Source organism: Ostrea edulis, chromosome 5 (genome assembly GCF_947568905.1).
Source record: "Ostrea edulis chromosome 5, xbOstEdul1.1, whole genome shotgun sequence".
In the NCBI taxonomy this organism is placed as follows: Eukaryota; Metazoa; Mollusca; class Bivalvia; order Ostreida; family Ostreidae; genus Ostrea; species Ostrea edulis.
In genome coordinates this window covers 23,905,168-23,920,847 of record NC_079168.1, presented here as the reverse complement: position 1 = coordinate 23,920,847, position 15,680 = coordinate 23,905,168, and the positions used below count along the sequence as shown (strand labels likewise).

The 15,680-nt window shown below is 34.6% G+C and overlaps 1 protein-coding gene and 1 long non-coding RNA gene across 2 annotated transcripts; one reads left to right on the top strand and one right to left on the bottom strand.

Moving 5' to 3' along the window:
* Positions 1 to 1,418: 1,418 nt before the first annotated feature.
* LOC125652611 (neuron-specific calcium-binding protein hippocalcin-like) lies at positions 1,419 to 12,530 on the bottom strand. Its single transcript, XM_048881943.1, has 4 exons — positions 12,491 to 12,530; positions 12,335 to 12,408; positions 11,529 to 11,670; positions 1,419 to 1,760 (listed from the first exon to the last, which is right to left on the bottom strand). The coding sequence occupies exons 2-4, from the start codon at positions 12,395 to 12,397 to the stop codon at positions 1,624 to 1,626; spliced, it is 342 nt and encodes a 113-aa protein (XP_048737900.1). The 5' UTR covers positions 12,398 to 12,408; positions 12,491 to 12,530; the 3' UTR covers positions 1,419 to 1,623.
* Positions 12,531 to 14,284: 1,754 nt separating this feature from the next.
* Positions 14,285 to 15,334, top strand: LOC125652612 (uncharacterized). The gene is made up of 2 exons (XR_007361623.1): positions 14,285 to 14,415; positions 15,113 to 15,334. It is a non-coding gene; the product is annotated as an uncharacterized LOC125652612 (long non-coding RNA).
* Positions 15,335 to 15,680: the final 346 nt, after the last annotated feature.

The following is a 15,680-nucleotide window of genomic DNA, read 5'->3' as shown; positions in this document are numbered from 1 at the left end:
ATAAAGTTCACATGAACATGACCCCTAGTCGGGTTATGTCAGATCTACTTACGCAGCGTATACGGCGCGGATCTAAGAAGTCTGATTTTAATTAGATTGGGGTTTACCCATTGGGGGTTTAACATCTGTTAGAGATTTGTTGTCTAACGTGTTCTAATGTAAATCTGAGGTTTATGCTATATAGTTCCAGCGCACGATCTATGTTTTTAAAAATTTTAAATTTCGACTGGCTTGCAAAACTTAAATTCCGCCAATTTTTTGTTGTTGGATTTTTTCCCTCACCTACAGCTTTTGCGTAATAGTTTTCTTTCTTATGTGTATATTTGTTTATGGTATTTCCTGGGCGGAGAGGTAAGCATGATTTTTCAAGTATTTACTAGAAGGCCAGTAGATATATATTGAAGTTCTAGTCATTGTTTTGTTTGCATGGGATATATGCTGTGATTTTGTACGATGCGAATTGGATTTAGAGGTATATATATATATATATATATATATATATATATATATATATATATATATAAAGTCAAAAAATAAAATCTAGTATTCATATAAGTTTTAAGCGCCTCTAAAAACTCAAGACTTATACCCTAAACTGTTAATATTTCTGTATTTTTAAAAGTGCCTTGTAGAATGTTCTGACGTCACCATCATGACTGCATTATGTTTAACGTTGCCCACATAAGGTCACGAGGATGACGTCATAATGGTACTTGTTTACATTGTTTAAAAATCTACTGACGAGCCCACAGGTCGAAAGCGCTATAGATAAAAGTTTGAGTACTGGATTTTATTTTTTGAATTTATTCTACCCCGATACCAAGAAAAAAAAATATGAATATCTATCTATCTATCTATATTATATATGTGTGTATGTATATTTCACTTTATATTATTTGAATACTCACTTCCGTCTCAACCTTTTCGTTTTGTCGTATTTGCATTATTTCGAAGGAGGGATAGTTGCTAATTATCGTTTTGTCGTCTTTTTGCCAAGCGAAAAGACAATAAAATTAGTCACTAATTTGCAGGTTTTCTTTGACGTGTTCTCGCCTGTATTTTGTCGTCTTTTCGTTATTTCGAGGCGAAAGGTCGCTAATTGTCGTTTTGTCGTCTTTTCACCTTGAAATAACAAAAAGACGACAAATTTTGAAATGGCACAAATCAGCCACCATAATTACGTTTCCCAGATCCCGTAGGTATTCGGATTAGAATAGGTCCTCGTTACCCCTTGCTTGTCGTAAGAGGCGACTAATTGGGACAGTCCGCGAACGAGACTGCAAAATCCGAGGTCCTGTGTCACAGCAGGTGTGACACGATAACGATCTCTCCCCACTCAAAGGCCGTAAGCTAGGAACATAGGCCTAAATTTAGTGAAAAATTCTCGAGCGGGAAGTTAAACAATATACAAACAAACAAACGTTTCTCCTTTCATTAAAATAGTAATGGGTAAATTGTCAGTGCCTCTTGTATATTTGGTCTTTTGTTACGTGATAATACATTAGTTCAGAGATGACAAAGAGAGATTAATACTAATTAAGAAGAATTGCACAATCACACAAGAAAAGAAACAGCCACTTTACAATACATGTATTGATATGTCATCGTTTCATGAAATCGACTTCACCAATCCCTTTTTAATTTCTTATTTCCCAATGCAAATACCAACCAACCGCCAACGTCGCAGTGAGCAAATATCTTATTTTTCTGAAGGCCAGGTGCCATCCTTCGGAATTCAGCGAAGATTATATTACCGTCACCTATAATCATAAGACAATATCAAAATATTTTCAAATTGAAGAATGGGGATAAATATCAATTTATTCATTGAATGACTGCACGATTCCGAGTTTTCTTACTCGCAAACATGCAACAAACTAAAGAAAAAGACCATTTTTTTTTCACCACCATGTGCCTTAGAGGTAAATATAACTTTTGAATTATCGAACATTGGAACAAAAATTGATAGGGAATTCCCAGATTGTTACTTTATTCTGGTCGTCAATAAAAACTTGCGTCTTTAATCACTGTCGACTAGGTCGTGCACTCTATCTGTAAACATGGATGGCCGAACATTAATCATTTTGTAGACGGTAGTTCGACCTTTCAAATAATTCAATTATACAATAATTATTGACATTTTTTCGAGCAATACGGTTCTTTTACTTAGCTATATCCACTTCTTTCTTCAGACTCGGTGAATATTCTACTTCAAGGGTCGCAAAAGAAACCAATATCGTATTGGTTTCGAATATGTAAGTGATTCGATAGTAACCTATAAAATGTAATACACACTTTGAAGTCGTATGCTTAATAATCTTCGATAGAAGAACAGAGAATATTTCATCAATAATTTTACTAAATACAAACATCATAGAATAGATGTAATGGTTGTGGATGCGAGAGTTTGATAAAATACAAATACCTACATTGTAGACTTAGTTTTTTCTGAAAACAGGATTGAAAGATCAAATTTAACATGGGGAAAATGATATAGTAAAACAAGAGCGGACATTACGTCAACATCTTTTATTTAAAACTTCATTTCAGCTTTTCCATCGTCAACTTCCCATATTTATGTAGCAATATTCCATTATCACATTCATATGGTGTTTATATTTCTGAACTGATTCGATACGTAAGAGCTTGTTCTGTGTATGGTCAGTTTTTAAATCGAGGCAAGCTGCTGACAAACAAGTTGATAGTACAGGAGTTTCAACAGTTTCGATTGAAGTCAGCATTTCACAAATTCTATGGTCGTTATAACGATCTAGTTCGTCAATACTACCTATCATTGGGTCAAATGCTGTCTGACGTGTTTCATACCGATGTTAGGGCGTTCTTGGCACACTGATTTTGACTATTGCTAAATCCGTTTACCTGATCAGGATATAGGGCTCACGGCGGGTGTGACCGGTCGACAGGGGATGCTTACTCCTCCTAGGCACCTGATCCCACCTCTGCTGTGTCCAGGGGTCCGTGTTTGCCAAACTATCTATTTGTATTGCTTATGGGAGTTAAGAGATTGATCACTGTTCGTTATCTTCACCTGTCATTAGAGAAATATTTACATATTACCCGAGGATGCTTAATGAGAACTTTGGTTGAAATTGGCCTTTAAGTCGACCTTGTAAAAGGTTTACAAAATCAGGCGCAGACATAATGTCATATAAACCTTGATGAAAAATGCTAGCTTAAACTACATTCATATTTACGCTTGAATTTTACAATTGCAATATGAATTCTGTTACAGATAATGGCAGCGTAACAATAGACGAATTCATAAACGCAACTCCAGCCCTCGAGAGGAAGAAATGTTTTACATAAACAAGATTCATTGTTGCAATAGATACAGTTATCAGAAAGTGAATCTAGCTGCCCCATCTCGAAATTTAATTTGTTCTCTCGTCTACAAGATATAGATCAACTGTAACATGTGTTGCTAAATAAATTGGTAAATATTAGGAGCTCCTCAAATGCATATTTACTGGAGAAAATGCGCCGTACCTAACGTATACTACAAAGCCTTAACGAAGAATAGATATTACTGGAACGATTGAGATGTAACTGATTTTTTTTTCAGCCTTGATTTTCTCGAAACAATCTCAAACATATGTTTCAGTTTTTTATTTGAGCATGCGAACATCTCTGACAAAAATCCAAGTTTCGAGATATCCTCACATCTGATCAAAATATTCCTCTTTCATGTAAGGATTTCATGGAGGATATCAAGTTATTTAAAGATATTATATCATTGTCTCCACATTTCATGCAACGATTGAAATACTTGATTTACATATTAATAAAGAGTCCTTACTTATCATGATCTATATGAAAAGGACAAGATAACGAACAATGATCAATCTCATAAATTCTATAAGGAATACAAAATTAAGAGTTGGGCAAACACGAATCCCTGGATATACCAAATATATAAAAAGGCCACAGCAAGATTTTTTCTTCTCACTCAGATGTTTTAAAATAAATTCTGAACTAATCGATAAATCGATGACGTTTTGTCTATTAACAATAATAACTTTCATTCATATGTCGATTTGATCTGTGAGCTCGAAATAAAGGACACCACAGAGTCGTCCACTTCTGCTTCATACTTAGATATTTTATTGAAAGTAGACATTAACGGCAAACTGACAACTCAACTGTATGACAAAAGGGATGATTTCAGCTTCTTCATCGTCAACTTCCCATATTTATGTAGCAATATTCCATTATCACCTGCATATGGTGTTTATATATCACAACTGATTCGATATGCAAGAGCTCGTTCTGCGTATAGTCAGTTTTTAAATCGAGGTAAGCTAATGCCAAACAAGTTGATGGTACAGGGGTTTTAACAGTCTCGACTGAAGTCAGCATTTCGCAAATTCTATGGTCGTTATAACGATCTAGTTCGTCAATACAACCTATCATTGGGTCAAATGCTGTCTGACGTGTTTCATACCGATTGTTAAGCCGTTCTTGGTACACTGATTTTGACTGCGGATAACTCCGTTTACCTGATCAGGATATAGGGGTCACGGCGGGTGTGACCGGTCAACAGGGCATGCTTACTCCTCCTAGGCACCTGATCCCAAGTCTAGTGTGTCCAGGGGTCCGTGTTTGCCCAACTATCTATTTGTATTGCTTATAGGAGTTATGAGATTGATCACTGTTCGTTATCTTCACCTTGCATTCAATAGGTCATCATAAAAGAGTTTTAAGCAGATTCACCTTTATTTTGGAAGCTGTAGCCCAGTTCCATAAACTGGTATGTACAAATGTAATTTACTGCATTCATTTTTGTAATATCAACTACTTATAATTGATGGTTCAAAGAGTTATTTCCTTTGACGATAAAAAGATGACCAATATATATATTTGTATCGTTGCATATGTCATATGTTCGAGAGTGTCTTTTGTCTTTGTATTGTATTTGTCGTTATGTGTTTTTATTGTTGTTATAGGGTTGTTTCATTGTTTCCCACTATTAAACGAATCTACATGTACGACCTTAACTTGTGGATTATCTTTACACCCCAATACCGGTTACACGTGGAATCAGAGTGGTGTTTAACAAAGGAATTTTTAGGATGACTAATCATTAGATATGAATATTTCAGTTTTCCATTTTAGTTGCAACTGTCTATGATGTCAAAAAATCTAGTGTTTAAGTTATCGTGAGGAATGGTCTTGTAAGGTGTTAAAAAGTCATACGTTTTGATGTTGTTGATTTGAGAAAAAGCTTTGCTATTTCAAGTTTACTAAAATTTCTTTAGAATTGTTTAGAATGCACATTTGATTTACATCACTTCTGGCAGATGTAGTGGCACAGTGTGTTTGAAGTTTCTCCTTCACAGCTGTTGATATTGTCGTGAGGAGCAACGATAGAGGCTTGGTAGGACACTTACTGGATCCAGCAATGTACATGTATCTTTGTTTGTAAGGGTTTTATGAAGTTAGGAATCCATTATAGGTACGGCAATTCATATCCAACAGGGGATGCTTACTCCTCCTAGGCACCTGATCCCACCTCTGGTGTGTCCAGGGGTCCGTGTTTGCCCAACTATCTATTTTGTATTGCTTGTAGGAGTTATGAGATTGATCACTGTTCGTTATCTTCACCTTGCATCATTCCGACGCATTGACTGGGACATTAAATGTGTCTAAAACTGAAGCATGGTTTTGAAGAATTTCATCTTTTCAAAGGGCAGTTGGAGTATAAGTACGATTACCAAAAGTGGCATTAATGCCAAGTTCGTTTAAAATACAGTTGTAAAAATGAGCCTTACAGACAAAGACAATGTTATTACAAGCTTTGTCAGCTGGAACCAAAACATATTCCTAATGTAACCTATGTATAACTATATATTGACCGAATCACAAAAGCAGGAATGTATTCAAAACTAAAATCACCATTCTTCTTCTCTATTCATAGGTTGGTTTGATTTAACAAATTCCTTGATTTTAAACTTCAGAAGTACTATGTAGGTTTTCTCCTTCTACCCGTCTTGATTTAGATTATGTATATAAGTACGAGCCATTTTCCGAGTATGTATCCTGATTTTTCCAGTTCTTTCTATTTTTATTTCAAATGCTTGTGCATATCTTGCAGTATGTTTACATTCCACCATTTTCATTTTTACTGTAAAGTTTGTGGTGTTTTTAATCTTTTTTTTTTTCAAAAGAAAGAATGAAAAGTGAAGTGCATTTATTTCTAATTTCCATGAGAAGAATTTCCCAAAAATAAATTATCATTAATTGTAAATATAATATTTGTATTTCTAAAAAGATTATAAAGTTATTTTAAAAATGTAAACTGATATTGCATACTGTTTTTTGCTTGCCTTTTTTTTTTTTTTATCTTCCTTTTACATATTATCTATTAGCATTTGATCGATGTTTGAAACTTTTTATCATATAGAAGGGAAGTCTTAAATTTCCAAATCCCTTTATCCTTCTTCAATTAATAATAATAATAGCCTTTATTTATCCAGGATAACACAAATTAGCATATAGCTAGTTTCCATTGTGGTCCTGCATTAAAATATATACACAAACATAAAATTAACATCTAAAATAAGTATCTAAACATGAATACGATATAAAAGGAAAAGGGGGAAAATATAGAATAAGACACACCTAATTAGTGATAAAATTATTACCTAAATAAGAATACATGACGTAAAAGGAAAGAAGAAAAAATAGCATAACACACACACACACAGTGCCATATCATAACTACATTTGGCACACCTGAACAAAAAGAGGAAAGCACGATGTTTAAGTGCTACTTCTATGAAAATATTCCATCAAATACATAGCTTTAAAAATGCCAACCGAACCAGAGCTTCGAACATTTTGAGACAGTTTGTTCCAAAGGAATGCAGAAGAGTAGCTGTATGAACATTTAAAATTTTCAGTTTTAGCTCTTGGTAAATATGATAAATTAGACATATAATCATTCGACCTGGTTTGGCGGCAACTCACATGTCTTGTATATTTAAACACGTTTAGGTAATTTGGCATTTGATTATTTAAAACTTTGAACAGAAAGACAACCTTTCTAAACATAAAATAATCCTTAATTGGCATCCAGTTCAAACAAGAAAATAAAAAGCCAGTAGAGGTTCTGATATCTCGAATATTTAAAAGTGTTCTTGCTGCCCACTTTTGCAGCTAGAATTTTTTTCCCTAAATATAGTTGATTTTGTACATTACACAAGACAGTACAGCAGTAAGTAAAATGTGGAAAAACAATACTATTAAAAACCTTGATAAGTGCATTTGGTGGCTTAAAATAATTCACTCTCTTAAGTACAGCAAGTTTTCTTACAATTTTCTTTGAAATAAACTCCACGTGTGCATCCCATGATAAATATTATCTATATAAACACCTAATAGTTTAGCCTGCTTCACAAATTCAATTTGTACACCATTAAAATGTATATTTAACATTCGACATTTCTGTAACCTTTGAGACGCGCCAATAAGCATACATTGTGATTTTTGAAGATTTAAGCATACTTTCTGCACCCAACTTAAGGTCCTCTTGTAATTTTGATTCAATTACATCAACAGATTTATCACTCACGTCCTGTGAAGTGTCGTCTGCATACATTGTACCGGAAGAGTGTTTAAGACATTTTGGAAAATCGTTAATGTACAAAATAAAAAATAATGGTCCTAAAATTGACCCCTGAGGAACTCCTAAGGATATACTTTTTTCTCTAGATAACACACCTCTCCAACGGACACATTGCTTACGATTTGTAAGATATGCTTGAAACCATTTAAAAGTATCGTGACAAATTCCAAAAGACAAAAGTTTATGCAAAAGTACTTCATGGTTGACTGTATCAAAGGCCTTACACAAGTCAATAAACAGAACCCCTATAAGCTTTCCATCGTCCATGTTTTTGAACCATTTATCAGTAAGACCATTCAACGCTGTCTCACATGAATGACTTGGCCTAATTTCAGGGCCGTAAATTAACCTTCAATTTGGAGGAGGCAGGAAATTAGGTGGGGGTCTGGGTGACGCTGAGCACATTTTGTGCACACTGAACACGTTTCGTGCAAAATCCTTGATTCTAGGGCCTTCTAAGATGTTACTTGACTAACTCATTCTAAAAGAAAGATTTGGAATGCTTTTTAAGGGAGGTATCATGTTCTTAGTTATTGGAAACAACATAAATTCTAAAGAACTTTAAATTTTTAATTTTTTTTGGGCTCAAAAGTTGGAGGAAGCAGCTGCCTCCTCCGCCTCCATGTAATATACGGCCCTGTAAATTACAGGGTTTGACACTAAGGCACGTCCGACCGACCGAGTCTACTAAATGATAGGTCCGGTCGGGTAAAATGTCGATTTATTATTCCAACTGGTCGTGTTTAAAAAATAAATTTAAGAAACTTTACTTTAAATCATAAGATATTTTATAAGAGATTTTAAAAAAAAATGTAAAGAGTTTGCGAGCAATTTTGAACCGCATGATGACATAATCTATATTTTTAGTTCTAATAAGTCGCGGTCGGAAGTGATGTTCTACGACATTTACACAATGTTAATGTGTGTAAAGTTATGTTTTGGTTAAATAGAATTATTGAATTCATTTTCATTAAAAAAAACCCAGTTCATTTGAATTGAATATAAGAAAGTGTTTATCAAATTAATTAATTACGTCGTAAACAGCAATTTTTCGGTGTTTACATATGTGCGGGAATGTCCATATTCAAATACGAATTCTCGTCCTCGAGGAAAGCAAAAGATGTCCCAAGAAAGAGAAAAAAGGAAAACTTTGGGAAGAAACAAAGCAGGGCTTATGAAATAAAACTTTTAAAAAAAATATTGAGTTCATTTTATTCTAAATGGATTAAAGAATTTCTGTGCCGGTAAGAATTTAAAGAAACTGAAAATATGTTTGAAAGTAAAAGCATCAAATTGAATGACGAGACTAAAGATTTTTTTGAGACAATTAAATGTATTTTAGTTCAAACATAACGTTTGTCATTTAAATTAAGTATCTAGATATGGAGAATCATCAGATTTTTTTCTGGAAAGTTGGTCAGGGCTAGTGGATGTAAGGTCAGGTCTAGCAAAAATCATTTGAAGTAGCCCGATTGGTCTAGTGCTCAAAAAAGTTAATGTCAAACCCTGCAAATCCAGATTGACTATCTGTAATTAATTTGTTTGTGGATAAATATTCATAAAAGGAATTAAAAACATGTCGTTCAATAATCTTACTGACAACTGGTAAAATAGAAACTGGTCTGTAATCGTTCACCAAGTGCTCATCACCTGCTTTATACAATGGGACTACCCAAGCTCTTTTCAAGCATCCACATCCTAACGTTTCCATTGAATGGTCAGATCTATGACTGGACTCTACAGAACTTTGTCTGACACTAAATAGTAAACTTTCTAAAATGGGGGGGAAACGTAACCTACAATGTACCATGTTTGTATGCTTTCTACATGTTAAAATCGCCACATTATCACACTATCAGATTGAAAGTCCCACATGTCTTTTAATAACACTGTAAACAAAGTTGAATTGTCATTGTTGAGTCCAAAAACACAATGCTGAGGTATAGTTTGTCATAATTACCATAATTACATCATTGTCTTCCTGTTTTAGAAACATAACTCTCAAAAACATTGTCAAAGTAACTGCAACACCTCTAGAGTTGAAAGATTATCAACTAAATATCTTATTTTCTGTCTTTAAGATAAAATGGGTATATTGAAGACAGCATATATTCTAACATATATTTTTGAAATAGTTAAAAACATCACTACCTACTTTATTGATATTCCGAATCCTTGACAGTAAACAACTGATAATACCCTAAAAGACATCTGCAAGAGTTGTAATTTTATCTTGATTTACCTTTGATGAGATGAGGAGTCTAAAAACTGTAGAAATTGATGTAAAAAGGAAAAAGAAGAAAGAAAGATTTACTTAGTAATCTGCTTGGGTGTATAGTTATGTTTTGCAGACCTTCTTAATAATAACAAGGTCAACTATCTGTATGATATGTCATTAGAACCAACATGGTATAGAATTGTATTAGCATACAATACACCTACAATCAAGTACTAGGCTGAAGCTAGCAGCCACAAACCAGCAGTCAATGAGTCAATTGAAGCTAGCAGTCAATAAGGAAAATGATCGAAGTACTGAGAATACGCAGACAGATCATTAAAATTCAACAAATAATCAAACAAAATTGAGAAGTTGTAAATCAACTAATAAGCAAATTCTTAATTCTGATTGCTAATGACTTATAAAACATTTAGCTCATCTGAACAGTTTAAATGGCATATCACAATTATAATTGTTTGATTGTTTCAAGTTTCTTTAATATACCGTAATATAAAAGAAAGAGTAAAGCAAACACAGACCCCTGGACATACAGAGGTATAAACGGGTTGAAGCAGCCTAGTGGTTATGTTGCTCACTTTGCAACCATTTTGATCCCGTTAAACCTAAAACGTTAATATTTCTCTCTTTCCGAATCGGGTTGTTTCTCAAAAACCGATATTGCATGATTCATTAAAGTATTCAGAGGATTAATGAAATGTAATGTTGAAATACTGAATTAAAACTAAAACCATGCAAAGATTGTTCAATGTCTTCACTATCTGGAAACGCTGAATACTTCTTTGCGGTTTTAAACTAACCATTTAAATAAAATAAAACAGATAAATACCGAAGATGAAGTACTTTGCATTATTCATTAAGGACTTAAACCATGAGATATTCATGAAAAGTGTGGCAGAGTAAAGCCATGCAGTTCATATCCATCCCCATTTATCTTACAAAATGAAGTGTATTTCTCAGATTTACATCCTACTTTCATATCTGTCGGAATTCCCAGTCGTTACGTTATTCACACGCGCATTGTTTACAACTTCAACACATTCACGAGAAAATGACATCATTGATACAAATAACATTGTCAGACGTGTACACAGTATGTATATATATATTTTAAAAAAAATTATACGGTACCAATTTTGATGCATCAGATGCGCATTTCGACAAATAATGTCTCTTCAGTGATGCTCAACCGAAATGTTTGAAATCCGAAATAACAATGACGTTTTAGAGCTATTATAGGGGAAAACAGTGTGCCAAAAAAAGTGGAGTCAAATTCGTCTAAGGATAAGAGCTATGCGTGAGGGAGATAATCTTTAATTTTGAAATGAATTTCTAAATTTGATAACAGCAATTAAATATACATCCGTATTTTCAAGTAGTAACGAAGTACTTAGCTACTGGGCTGTAGAGACCCTCGATGACTAACAGTCCACAAGCAGAGGCCTCGACCCAGGGGTCATAATATAAAAAACTTATACGGTACCAATTTTGATGCACCGGATGCGCATTTCGACAAATAATGTCTCTTCAGTGATCATATAAAGTCTTAGATTCACAAATAGGAAGGAAAAAAAGTACACAATTTTATGGATATGTTACTGGTTTAAATTATTATTAATGTCTCCTGCATGTGAAATTTATTCTTACCATTCGTGTCTAAACGGTTAAATATCTGTTGTGGAGGCATTTTGGGGAAGCCTTCCGTCCTCTCCAGAAACTCTTCTCTTTTGATGACACCGTCGCTGTTCATGTCGTAAGCACCAAATTTACAGGGTAGAAGGACATTGCCCTTTTGATACAGATCAAGAAAAATAAATCTGCTGTATAAAAATACATTTAGGGACAGTATTCATTATTAATTGAATTCGGAATGGCTTTTATAGACATCATAAATGGCATCACATTCAATTATGTAGAGTGTTTATTTTAACTACAGCTTTCTCTTCAGGCCTATTGTCTACACATTCATGTAAAATGAGGAGTATAAGACCTCAAATAGGTTTATCGAAATTACTGCATTGAGAATGAAAATTTACATTCATGCATATTTCTTATCTATATAATAACAGTGTCACTATCGAATGTTTCCATTGATTTTCCATTGCCCCGGTGATTACGACGTCTTTTACGTGGTCGTAACCTAAATGTAAATTCTAGAAATGGATCGTGTTGACTGTATCCATAAACGGGCGCTATAAGGTCCTTACCAAGGCGAGAAAATAGTGAATATTTACTTTGCTTTGTTTGAAATATGCCAAAAATTAGTAGGCATGGCTTGTGACGTGGTACATGCCGTATTTGCCTTCCTTCCCTTTCGAGGAAGAAGTAATGACATTGATAGGAAAATTAGAAAATGTTCTAAGGATGAATATTTGTCTAGCTCTTGTGATAGAATGAGATGAGCTGTCACCAAAACTAGACGGTTTATTCCTAAACATTTGGATAATATTTACCTTTGTCGTGACAGAAACCACTGAACCAATCAGACACAATCCAAGAACAAATGTATCAAACATAATGAACTATTCTGTAAGTATATAAAACACAAAATAATAGCATAAATCACAGCAAAAATATATAGTGTTTGCAAATCATTGCAGGGTACATACCGTGAGTGGTATCTCTTATCAAATTCAGTATTGCATAAATGTGTTGCTTTTGAAGTTCTTTTATACTTGAAATAACGGAAAACTCCGAAACCCTCACGAGTTCAGGTAGATCAATTTATTATCCTCTATCATACTTGAATCGTGATTAACTTTTGTGCAACACGTTTTGAGAACAGGGGAAAAGGAAACAAAAATCAAGATCGAATTTCGTCATTCGACACCTGTAAAGTAAATGGAGCTCCTATAGAGATGGGGATTCCCTTTCTGTGAATCTCAGCCAGGGCAGTTCACAGCTCTGAAATACAATACCTCAGGTTTAACAATTTTAAAATCCATTTGTGTGACAGGTGAAGATAAGATTTCAGCTTCTCCATCGTCAACTTCCCATATTTATGTAGCAGTATTCCATTATCACCTGCATATGGTGTCTACCTATCTCAACTGATTCGATATGCAAGAGCTCGTTCTGTGTATGGTCAGTTTTTAAATCGAGGTAAGCTACTGACAAACAAGTTGATGGTACAGGGGTTTCAACAGTCTCGACTGAAGTCAGCATTTCGCAAATTCTATGGTCGTTATAACGATCTAGTTCGTCAATACAACCTCGCATTGGGTCAAATGCTGTCTGACGTGTTTCATACCTATTGTTAAAGCCGTTCTTGGCACATCGATTTTTACTGCGGATAACTCCGTTTACCTGATCAGGATATAGGGCTCACGGTGGGTGTGGCCGGTCAACAGGGGATGCTTACTCCTCCTAGGCACCTGATCCCACCTCTGGTGTGTCCAGGGGTCCGTGTTTGCCCAACTATCTATTTGTATTGCTTATAGGAGTTATGAGATTGATCACTGTTCGTTATCTTCACCTTGCATACAATTTAAAGCATATGATGCACTCATTAAACATAATTCAAATTCATGGAATGCCGTGGGGATCCGGGTTAGTATAGGTCCTCAGTGTCCCTTGCTTGTCGTAAGAGGCAACTAAATGGGGCGGTCCTCCGGATGAGACCGCAAAAACCGAGGTCCCGTGTCACAGCAGGTGTGGCACGATAAATATCCCTCCCTGCTCAATGACCATAAGCGTCTACATAGGCATAACTTTTGCAACCCTTCACTGGAAAGGGTGACGTCTCCATATAAGTGAAATTCTCGAATAGGAAGTTAAACAACAGACAATCAATCGATCAAACAAATTCATGGAAATATCCTTCCTGTATAATGTCAGTTATTTATAATTTAAAAACGCATTTAACTGCGCGTTAATTTGGCGATTCAAAATATGCTTCTAGGTAGATAATGTGGAAAATTGGGATTAATGATTTAATCAATGATGCACCAGATGCGCATTTCGACAAATAATGTCTCTTCAGTGATGCTCAACCGAAATGTTTGAAATCCGAAATAACAATGAAGTTTTAGAGCTATTATAGCCAAAAACAGCGTGCCAAAAAAAGTGGAGTCAAATTCGTCTAAGGATAAGAGCTATGCATGAGGGAGATAATCCTTAATTTTGAAATGAATTTCTAAATTTTATAACAGTAATTAAACATACATCCGTATTTTCCGTATTTACATCCGTATCATACTGGCAACATGCTCACATTTGTTTTATGTCAGCGGTTTTAGGTGGAAACTGACAAATTGATATTTCTCTATTCGAAAACGTTAAGGGAATACATCAGTTGGACATAAGAGGTAAGTCCAGCTGCAACTTGTCAACTTTGCTACACTCCATTTTATCATATATTGCATATATAATCATCTCTCCATGAAAATATTAACACCAGTGTTGTTTTGCAATTACACAGAAGGTTCCTAATCAGATTTCTTTTTCATTACACGCAGTGAATATTTCTACTTATGATCAGACTGTTTTTATCATCTCACTTCTCTTTGGATCGATGGTTCAGGAAAAGTCCAAGGTATGTTTTTAGAAATTAATAGCTAAACTGCATATAGAGATGTATATGTATTCCGTTTTAAAGATTTGATTTACATGTACCTCTTTTAATTTATTGATAATGAAAAGTTAAAGAACACGAAGCTTCCGTGCAGTTTTGTGGCCTATGACAAGAAGACGGACTTATTCAAAGCAAAGAATATATTGATTTGACTCTTCGATTTACCAAAAGGGAACAACAAAAGCTTTTCAATGCCCTCGATATCGACCGTGATTATTTGAAATTATGTAGATTTGTGATTTAAACATAGATAACACGTTGGTATTAATCAATCTTAATTGTGTTGAAATCATAAGAATTTATTTGATTAGTACTATGCTCTTTGGAAGTTTAAGAATGTGTTAGCAGTAATGTTTAAATCTTGTACTAACGTGACCCGAAATAACAAAGTTTAAGCGTTTATTACGTACTCCAGATCTTCTTTAAGTTAAGAAACATTCTTTAATTGAAGTTAGAAAAATATTAACAATTACGCAGGATGCTTAATGGGAACTTTGATTGAAATTGTCCTTAAAGGAGGGAATCGACCTTGTAAAATATTAACAGAATCAGACGCAGACAAAATGTCAGATAAACTTTAATGAAAAATGTTCGCTTGAACTACTGTATATTCATGTTATGCTTTAATATTACAATTCCAATATGAGTTCTGTTACAGATAGTGGCAGCGTAACAATAGATGAATTCAAAAAGGCAACCCCAGCTCTCGAGAGGAAGAAAATATTCAGCTGCAGACGTAAAATCTCGTGGTGCATTTTCTGTGTAGTAAACAAGTCCCCGATGTCTAAATATCAAACCATAAATGTTATGTGATTGGTATCTGAGAAGTTTTATATTCCTTCTCCACTTCCAATATAAATAAAAGTTTGTGTGATCAAGAGTGACGACTTTGGTCAGTTCACTGCATGGTCAGTTTTATCTTGATGTAAATGAAAGGTGAAGCTAACGAACAGTGATCAATCTCATAATTCCTATAAGCAATACAAAATAGATAGTTGGGCAAACACGGATCCCTGGATACACCAGAGGTGGGATCAGGTGCCTTGGAGGATTAAGCATCCCCTGTCGACCGGTCACACCTGCCGTGAGCCCCATATCCTGATCAGGTAAACGGAGTTATCCGTAGTCAAAATCAGTGTGCAAAGATTGATCTAACAATCGGTATGAAACAAGTCAGACAGCATTTGAACCGATTATAAATCGCATTCGCAAACTAGATTGTAATA